General features: G+C 42.3%; 2 protein-coding genes across 2 annotated transcripts in view; one reads left to right on the top strand and one right to left on the bottom strand.

The window, feature by feature from the left end:
- Nucleotides 1-2,854: 2,854 nt before the first annotated feature.
- LOC138950967 (LHFPL tetraspan subfamily member 2 protein-like) overlaps nucleotides 2,855-9,744 on the top strand; it is a 38,098-nt gene continuing 31,208 nt past the window's right edge. The window contains exon 1 of the mRNA XM_070322677.1: nucleotides 2,855-3,355. The gene's annotated coding sequence lies outside the window, so the exon portion shown is untranslated. The remainder of the gene's footprint in view (nucleotides 3,356-9,744) is intronic.
- Nucleotides 3,638-6,915, bottom strand: LOC138950966 (uncharacterized). Its single transcript, XM_070322676.1, has 2 exons — nucleotides 6,333-6,915; nucleotides 3,638-5,712 (listed from the first exon to the last, which is right to left on the bottom strand). Exons 1-2 carry the CDS (start codon nucleotides 6,834-6,836, stop codon nucleotides 4,024-4,026), a joined length of 2,193 nt encoding a protein of 730 aa, XP_070178777.1. The 5' UTR covers nucleotides 6,837-6,915; the 3' UTR covers nucleotides 3,638-4,023.

The following is a 9,744-nucleotide window of genomic DNA, read 5'->3' as shown; positions in this document are numbered from 1 at the left end:
AACACTTGTCTAACAGTGCAGGCGCAGTGTGATACTTCTGTTGTTGCGCACAAACAAGCACTGTAAGTCTAAGACTGGGACTGTTGGAGCTCTGATGTGACAGGAATATGCGGCGTTTCTGACCAGTACTCTCTGTACTCTTCGATCTGGAGCATCTCTTCGATTTGTTTAAGTTTGCCCATGATAAAACTGATTGGCAAACCAACAGTGGTAAATCGCGGAAATGCATAAAGCGATCTAGCAACGGCGCGTAGTCTACGCGCATGAACATCGGAATAGCCAGTTTTTGCTTTCAACCAGTCAGCCCACGTTTCTTTCATTCTCCCTTCTTTTCTTTGCTTCTCCTGCCATTGTTTGCACATAATCAAAAACTGTCCAAACTGAATGTAAATTAAGATTTGTTGTGCGTCCTGTCTTTTGAGATTTCTTATCCCTTTTTGCAGTCTTTCCACAATATCTTTTTCATTTTCTGCTTGAGCAAAATAAGCATTTGTGAAAGCTTCTGTGGATATAGCATGGCTAACATCTGCTTGGTTTGAAACGAGATAGTGATGTAAATCACTTGGCGTTGTTGGTTCTACTCTCTTTTTCTTTCCGTCTTTTTCTTTGAACAAATCTTCTATCTTCCTTTTTGGTTTTTTGGGCAGTCTCATTAATCCTTCTGTTTTAGCCTTAACTGCTATTAAGGCCATCTGCTCAAAATATTTTCTATTCTCTTCTAGTACATGCTGTTCTTCTTCTGTCCAAAATTCTGATGGTGTTGGCGCTGGTAGTGGGACATTACAAGCTTGTTCCATGTCAGGTAGAATTAAAGTTGTTGGCCGCCTAGAATAATCTAACAATTCTTGATGTCCTGAGCTAACCCTATAGATTCTTGAGACAGGCAAAACACTTTTCTCACAGAAAACACGTCTTCACACCACCACAGCACCAGGAAAAATGACAAACACACGCTGGCTCTTTGGAGAGCGTCTAAAAATAAAGTGGCTTAACCAGGTTGCAGGCCTGGCAAACACACGCTGGCTGTTTGGAGAGCGTCTAAAAATAAAGTGGCTTAACCAGGTTCTGGGTTACTGATTCCGACAGACCCGGCATTGGTTCAAAACAACCTTACTTTACTGTATTTTTTTTTTTGGTATGGATTTATGCAGTATTTTTCTGATTTTGTCGCATGTTTCATTTTAGTAAAAGTTTAGTCCAGAAGCCTATTTTGCGTTAATATTTAGGGTCTGTCGGAATCGGTGAGCCAGAACGTACATTCTCCCTTTCTCTCTTTCACCTTACTCATTTACTTCCTTTCCCTTTGAGACTAGCTTCTCTACCTTCCTGTCATCCTTCACTTTATCTTCCCATCGACCTTGTAAAACGAAATCTAATTCAGTCATATTCATCTGACTCGGATACATAGCGTGAGTTGTGTTGTGTTGTTTTCAAGTGAATTGGGCTTTTTACACTGATTCGTGATGGCGCCTTCACGGGTCTTGGCTTTTTAATGGACTAGTTGTAAGTTTTTTTGTTTTTATTTTAAGCGGACTGTCTATCAAAAATAATTCGATCTAATTAAGGCTATGTTGAGAACAGAGAACTTCAACCTAACATAAAAAAATATTTAGTCAAAACTTGACTAAATATAATAACTGAACTTCTTCGCGACAAACGTGACAAGCTAGTAAATAGTCAGTGAAACAAAAAGTGGTCTATATTAAGGGACCTTCCGAACTGATGAAAATGGACTGTGTCATGAACATACCTGTGTGTGTATCATAGTTGTGCGTAAAAACTGGGATAAGCAGAGAAGCACACACAAACACTGAAACACAAATAATGTCATTGACTGAAAGGGGGGTAAAAAGACCGGGTTTTCAACGCACGGAAAATGCATTACTTCCCTTCAATTCTATCTGGCTCTTCGCGTGCGCGCAAGCGACTGAGTGTGTATGTATGTACATGTGTGTGTGTGTGTGTGTGTGTGTGTGTGTGTGTGTGTGTGCGCGTGCGTGCGTGTGTGTATGTGTCTGTCTCTCTGTGTCAGTGCCGTGTGTGTGTCTGTGGCTTGCGCGCGCGCGCGCGCGTGTGTGTGTGTGTGAGTGTGTGGGTGTGTGTGTGTCTGTGTGTCTGTGTGCGTGTGTATGTGTGTGTGTGTGTGTGTGTGTGTCTGTCTGTCTGTCTGTCTGTCTGTCAATCTGTGTGTCTGTCTGCGCGCGCAAGAGACTGAGCAGTGTGTATGTATGTATGTGTGTGTGTGTGTGTGTGTGTGTGTGTGTGTGTGTGTGTGTGTGGTATGTGAGTGTGTTTGTATGTGTGTGTGTGTGTGTGTGTGTGTGTGTGTGTGTGTGTGTGTGTGTGTGCATGATTGCTCAAACTACGTCTTGTCATTAATACACTCTGCCGGCAACACAACACAACACAACACAACACAACACAACACAACACAACACAACAACACAACACAACACAACAACACAACACAACACAACACAACACAACACATAAAATTATAGACAGCCTGGACCGAAAGAGAGAGACAGAAAGACAAAGAGACAGAGATGCAGAGACACTGACACGAGGCAGAGACAGACAGACAACAGACAGACAGAGACAGATAAGGAGAGGGGAGGGGTGTACAACATTATAAACTGCACGCCATTATTTTCGTCATCACTCAGGCTGCGAAAATTTAAAATAAAACATTTTGATCCAAACACCTCCCCCTCCCTCCCGCTTCCCTGGAGTTCAGCACCGCCCGCCCCTCTTCTCTCTGTTTGATGACTCAGTCATAACGACCCCTCCCCTTTGACCTCTCACCTTTCATTCAATACCCACACAATCAGGCATCAGCAAGAGAAGGCCGGAACATAAACGTTTCGAAGCGAACTCCGCACGATGCCGGTTTCACATTTACCAATCACGCTATTCTCACTGCAAGAAGCGCAACGATAGGATGACTCTGGAAGAGAAGAGAAGAACAGCGCGCTTGGATTACACGAGTGTTTTAAATGTGAGGCGGAGTTTGGGTTTGGAGCGTGGTAATAAGTGAGTAAAGAGACAAGAGAGCAAGCGATAAGGGCCGAATCCCATCTGGCCCGTCCACACTGGCCCGTCTACAATACGGCTGACCGTGCCAATACTACGGAGCGAGTCGACTGGACAGTGGAACTATCTCTGGCCTGGGAATAGGATCGACTGTGCAGGGGCCGGTTTTGATGCCATGCTGTGCGTGGTGTGGTGTGTATTGGATGTGCGTTTAATTGAAGCTGCAGTGATATCGTTCTGATTGTGGAATATCGTGTGTTTCTCGAAGCCGGAAAACATCGAGCGTTTGGGTTTCCGTGACGACAGCGTCTTTGGAAAGGAGGTGAGTTACTGGAAGTGTGTATGTGTGTGTGTGTGTGTGTGTGTGTGTGTGTGTGTGTGTGTGTGTGTTAGTTAAGGTTAGAGTGCTACACAGAAAGAAGGACACCAATGTCTTTTGAGAAAAACAACACAAAAACATATAAAAAACCACAAAATATAGTAATAAAAATGATAGACAGAGTAAAAAAAAAAAAAATTTCAAATGTTGACTTTGACGGACAATTTTGAAACAAAACGTACACAAATTTTGCAACGATACTGAACAAAAACTAAACACCTTACATTCGTTCTCATAGGCATTTTATTCAGCTTCTGGTACCAACATCAAAATGATGCATTCCAATCATCATTTGTTCATTCGCAACAAGTGATACAGTGTGTCAATTGGACCAATGGTGTGAACAAAACAAAAATGTGGGGGTATACAAACAAAAATTATTTAGTAGGGCACAATATACATAACACATCCACACAAATACATTATTCTAAAGTATGTACATAAAACAATATTTCTGCAAAGTTTCACCTTCATCTGGTAAAGGGTTCCATAGATTTAGCACCGCAAACACTAAAAAAATGTGCGAAATGAGAAAAACGCTAAAACGTGAAAGCCAACTACTTATTTTACAAAAAGAAGGACTGGACACAAGTTTGACATTTCTGGCACAATCATTCTGTATCAGCAAGCAGTCCTGGGCCATATGTTGGTCCTTCCTGCCTTTCTATCTGGATAACATTTGTTCTTTTGGCTTGACCCTTGGCTCTGCGCGTGCGCTTTATTTCCACCTGACCAAACAAATCCCCCCTTTTACACCTCTTTAGATCTTGCCTGGTCTCAAATTGCTGAAGGTTCACTCCTGGTGACACTCCAAGTTCTCCTAGAACCTGGGACAAGTGTGAGCAGCCCTGATTGAAGTGTGATACTGCAGATGCCACTGCAGCGTTCACACGTCCCGCACCCACATGAATCGTCTTTGGACACCGCGCCCAGATTTGACCATTTACACACTCATTAGCGTTTTGCGTGCGACCATGCTGGATTTTCTCCAGCAATGTGTTGTGGCTCATCCTATCATATATAGGCCTGATAGCCTCTGCAACATGGTGGGCAAGTGGGGTCCCAACATTCTGCTTGTGGGGAGGTGGCGGCACACCGCTGGCGACAGCCTTATTGAAAAAGCACCACGAATCGGGTCCGTGTGGGCACTTTTCGTGCTGCGGATTATCATCTGTGCTCATGCAGTGCATGAATGAAGCCCATATAGCCTCCTTCATCTCTTCTGGCTTGTTTAGATTCTTTACAATAGCATTGCGGTAGTACGATTGAAGAATATTGCATGTTTTGGCTGTCAGTGCACCGTGGCGGCGACCCCCAAGCTTCTCTTCTTTTGCTTTTTTTCTTAACGCAGTTCCCATTCTCTTATCACAGTGATTGATGCACTCAAGCTTTTTCACTGGATAAAAGTTGGCATCACTCACAGCCTTGAATGCCACAGAATCACCATCTGACAACATGTAAGTGTACCTCATGCGATTCTTCCGAATGGACCGCCCCCACATCTGCAGAGCGGCCTCCTTTTCCATCCCCTTTGAAGATCCCTCATAGTTCTTGGAGCACTGTGGCCTATGCTCTCTCTTCCATTCTTCCCTTTCTTCATCAGTCATGTTTCTTTTTTTATTTAGAGCACATGCATGACAGTATTTTGACAACACTATAAAGTCTAACACAAGACCAGTGTGAACATCAATCACAATACCCACCCCATAATTAGATGTGAATCCTCTTTTGTGCCATGTACCATCAAAAGACACCCATACATCAACAATATCATTATCAATGGCATCATTATCATCCTCATCACTAGAACCAGAGTCAGTATTGTGATCACCAAAGTTACCACGGTCACTGTCAGAATCACCTTCAACACTGCTGATGTTAGAATCACTATGCATCATCACATGATCATCGCCTGCAAGATCATGACTAGCAACACTGTCAACATCACTACTATTAGTACTGTCAGTGTCACCGGTGTCATCATTGTCGTTCTCTTCATTGTCATCAATGTCATCATTGACATCAGCATATGTACGGCGCACAGCTGCCACTGCCGCATTTAGAACATTCGCAGTAACTTGTGAATGTGCATTACCGACCTTCTTGGATAGACGATGATAGGTTCTATGTGCAAATCCAGGTATGCGCATGATGGCAGAGAATTTTCTCATCGCAGCTTCACCACATCCCAGCTCGTTGAAACACATCACCATGGAATCGTTCACTTCAAAGCCCACAGTGACATCAGTGCTCCCCCGGATCCGCTGGCAGGAATACTGCTGACGAGTAAAAGGACAGCTCTGAAAAATATCAGAATGAAAACAAATTACTTCCAAATACAAGCAATATATATATATAAATTCAGAAAAGAAGAGAAAAGAACATGAACGCTTCTGACGTCCTGTATTTAGGCCCCCCCAAAAAATAGGTGTGGTTACGGTAACATAGCCAACAAAAATAGAGTAGGAAGGTAGGCAATCACTTTTTTTTTTTTAACTTTCTTTTCTAATGTGTACAAATTAAACCTACTTGACAGGGAAATAAGTGTGCGACTCGAGCGCTTTCGCTTTCATTGTGTTTTCTGCACTCGTTTTCTTGTTTTTTTGGTGTTTTTTTGTTGACAAATGTAATTAATAAAAAGTTTTAGGGTCGGCCCCTAAAAATAGGGTAGGTCGGGTTACCGTAACCACACCTATTTTTTTTTAGGCCTTATAACCAACAATACAACGCGCAGGAGTCACAACACACACAAACTGCATATATATATACATGTATATATGTTTTCAATGGACATACAAATGACACATACATGCAATGTGCATCCATCCCATGCACACATCACACACAGTGAAAACAAACACAACCCCAATCATCCAATGTTCAACTTCATGCACTGTACACAAAAATACATTGTACATACCTGACAGGCAAGTCGAATTTCTCTAGAATAGCCCATTTTGTCACCAAAGGCGACATCAAGACTCCCTCCACACTCCTGGCATGCCACTGCAGAAAACAACCCCTTCAGTGTCCCCAGATCCATGAAGCATCGCTCATTGGAATCTGTGTCGTCTGCTACGATGTTGTCGTTTGCCGGGTCGATATACTCTTTCATCAAGCCCATCTTCTTCCTGGCAGAACATTCTTCATTCGGTTGCCCATTTTGTACAATGTTTTGACCAGCCTGAAGGTTGTGAGAGCAGCTGGGAATTTCAGCATCGCCATGAGCGAACAGCGTGTGTTCAAACACACCAAATCCTTCTAGTTCTTGTTCTTCAGTCTCGAGCACATGTTTATCCGGATCATTTGATTGCCAGCGTGCCTGCGCTGCTTTCTTGCTGTGCTGGCGTCGAGAACGCTTTCCTCCTCCCCATAATTTCTTTGTTGGTTTTCGCTTTTGTGTTTTTTCGTTGATATTGCTCATTTTGTTGGAATGATGTCGCAAAAAAGGCAAACTTTCAACGAGGCGGAAGTGGCGGAAGTCGTGTCCCCGAAGGCCGAAGTAGATGCCCGAAAGCTCTCGGCCAATCACAAGGCTTCGTTTCAAACCGAGTTTCCATATTAGGTCATTGTCGGAAATTTTGTCGCGAGACAAGGCCTCGAAAACCTCTAGTTGTGGCTTGGCGCTGGCTGGCTCAGTGCCCGGTGTTGATGTTTGAGATAGGGGAGATAACAACGAACACAGGCGTGCGCCAAGCATGAGTTGTTATTTGCGTAACTAAGCACTAAACAAACATCATTTTGATGTTTTTTGGGTGAACGTAAGCAAAACTACGATACCCAAGTGTTCAAAATGAGCCTGTTTATGCATACAAAATGCTTTAGATGATAACAAAATTGTCAGAATCGGATAGAAAAGGTATCAATGAACACAAATGTACCAAAATCTCAAAATCTACCAGCACATTTTTTTCAAACCATTTTGGCATTTTCACTGTGTAGCTTGGTACCTTAATGTGTGTGTGTGTGTGTGTGTGTGTGTGCGGTGTGTGTGTGTATGTGTTTGTTTGTCTGTGTATGAGCGTTTGTGTTTGTGTGTTTGTCAGCCACGGTGTGTGTGTGTGTGTGTGTGTGTGTTTTCATCAGTGTGTTTGTGTGTTTATGTGTGTGTGTGTGTGTGTGTGTGTGTTTGTTTGTTTGTTTGTTTGTTTGTTTGTTCGTTCGTTCGTTCGTCCGATGGTTTTTACTCTCTGGCGGATAGGATGGCTAATTCTTGCAGCTCAGTTGCGGTCTAGAATTTGTTTGAGTTATGACCAGGATTTTGTGCCCTTTCCTACGTGATGTCAAGTTCCAAACCAATGCAAAATAATGCAAATAGTCCCGGGCCGTCCCAACGCACGTGGCGATTACTGATCGCACACATCCCTGTCTTTGAAGTTTGACATCCCACTCCTTGAAGCCGGCATTTCGCATCCGACTGAATCTAGCTTTTCTTGAGAATAATATTCATGGCCAGTGTTTGGCCAAAGTCAACTTTCTGACAGTTCGCGGCATTGGGTTTGGAGGACAGGAGCTTGTATCAAGCCGGCACCGGCCAATGCCAATGGAAGTATCCTACTCCTTTATTCTAACTTTAAATATTGAAACAATCCAAAACGGATAGACGGCTAACGTGCCAACATTCACAATCCAAACTACCATTCTTGTTGGTCACGGTGTGTTTTTACATTTAGTAGTCAAGTTTTGACTAAATGTTTTAACATAGAGGGGGAATCGAGACGAGGGTCGTGGTGTATGTGTGTCTGTCTGTCTGTCTGTTTGTGTGTGTGTGTGTAGAGCGATTCAGACTAAACTACTGGACCGATCTTTATGAAATTTGACATGAGAATTTCTGGGTATGATAATCCTCAGACTTTTTTTCAGTTTTTTTATAAATGTCTTTGATGACGTCATATCCGGCTTTTCGTGAAAGTTGAGGCGGCACTGTCACGCTCTCATTTTTCAACCAAATTGGTTGAAATTTTGGTCAAGTAATCTCCGACAAAGCCCGAACTTCGGTATTGCATTTCAGCTTGGTGGCTTAAAAATTAATTAATGACTTTGGTCATTAAAAATCTGAAAATTGTAAAAAAAAATATTTTTTTTATAAAACGATCCAAATTTACGTTCATCTTATTCTCCATCATTTTCTCATTCCAAAAACATATAAATATGTTATATTTGGATTAAAAACAATCTCTGAAAATTAAAAATAAAAACATTATGATCAAAATTAAATTTTCGAAATCAATTTAAAAACACTTTCATCTTATTCCTTGTCGGTTCCTGATTCCAAAAACATATAGATATGATATGTTTGGATTGAAAACACGCTCAGAAAGTTAAAACGAAGAGAGGTACAGAAAAGCGTGCTATCCTTCTCAGCGCAACTACTACCCCGCTCTTCTTGTCAATTTCACTGCCTTTGCCATGAGCGGTGGACTGACGATGCTACGAGTATACGGTCTTGCTGCGTTGCATTGCGTTCAGTTTCATTCTGTGAGTTCGACAGCTACTTGACTAAATGTTGTATTTTCGCCTTACGCAACTTGTTTATTCTGTGTATTGAAGGATAAAGGGGTAAGTGACTTCGATCGACCGGCGCTTTGATACAAGCTCCTGTGGTGTAGAGCCTGCCATAGGAGCTTGTATTAAAAGCACATTCCTTCCGGAGTACTCGATCATCGTCAAGCCCACAAGTCTGTTTAGCGAGTGTTCGCTTGGGATAAGCTAGAGCATCACTCAACTTAAACCCATGCCCCAAAAAACCAGCCTCGCTGTTTCCATCCTTTACATGTAGATTAGGCAGTTTTGGGTGAAATGACTGAATTTCGTGATTTTATGCTAAGTCAATCCATGTGAAATTCATCCAACAATCGAAACATCCCTGGTCTGCGCCATCCTGAACTCAGGTCAAAAATGAGTTACTTCCCTTCGGGTCTCATTCTATCCCTGACAGGATGCCTTGGTTTTCTTTCTGTGGGTAAGAAATCGATTTTTTTACATATATTTAGATCTTTTCGTAATGTGTTATGGATATTAGCAGATTCGCGATCGTCGATAATGATTTTTCATGGTGTGTAATTTTTCAATTACAAAGGAATTGATATGTAAGACAGTTTCAAGCGAGCTATCTTTCGCGGATGTATTTACTGTGCAAACAACTCTAAAGTGTCACGTGATAATCAACTTTAGCTTCGGCGCGCGCCGGAGCAGACGATTTTTTTCTGTAACCAGTTGAGAGTGATGCAACCATTTATATCACGGTCTCCTTCCGACAGCAGTCTCAAAATTTCGACTTGTTTTGACCTTAGAACGATGTCTTTATCATAACTGTGAACAATAGAACGGAG

Source organism: Littorina saxatilis, linkage group LG16, assembly GCF_037325665.1.
Source record: "Littorina saxatilis isolate snail1 linkage group LG16, US_GU_Lsax_2.0, whole genome shotgun sequence".
Classification (NCBI taxonomy): domain Eukaryota; kingdom Metazoa; phylum Mollusca; class Gastropoda; order Littorinimorpha; family Littorinidae; genus Littorina; species Littorina saxatilis.
This window is presented reverse-complemented; position numbering and strand designations above follow the sequence as displayed.

What these genes read in the sequence shown, in the direction of transcription:
- LOC138950966 (XM_070322676.1), bottom strand. Translation starts at nt 6,836, where the DNA reads ATGAGCAATATCAACGAAAAAACACAAAAGCGAAAACCAACAAAGAAA. An exon ending in AAATTCGACTTGCCTGTCAG is followed by an intron (nt 5,713 to 6,332) that starts GTATGTACAATG and finishes GATATTTTTCAG; the next exon opens with AGCTGTCCTTTTACTCGTCA.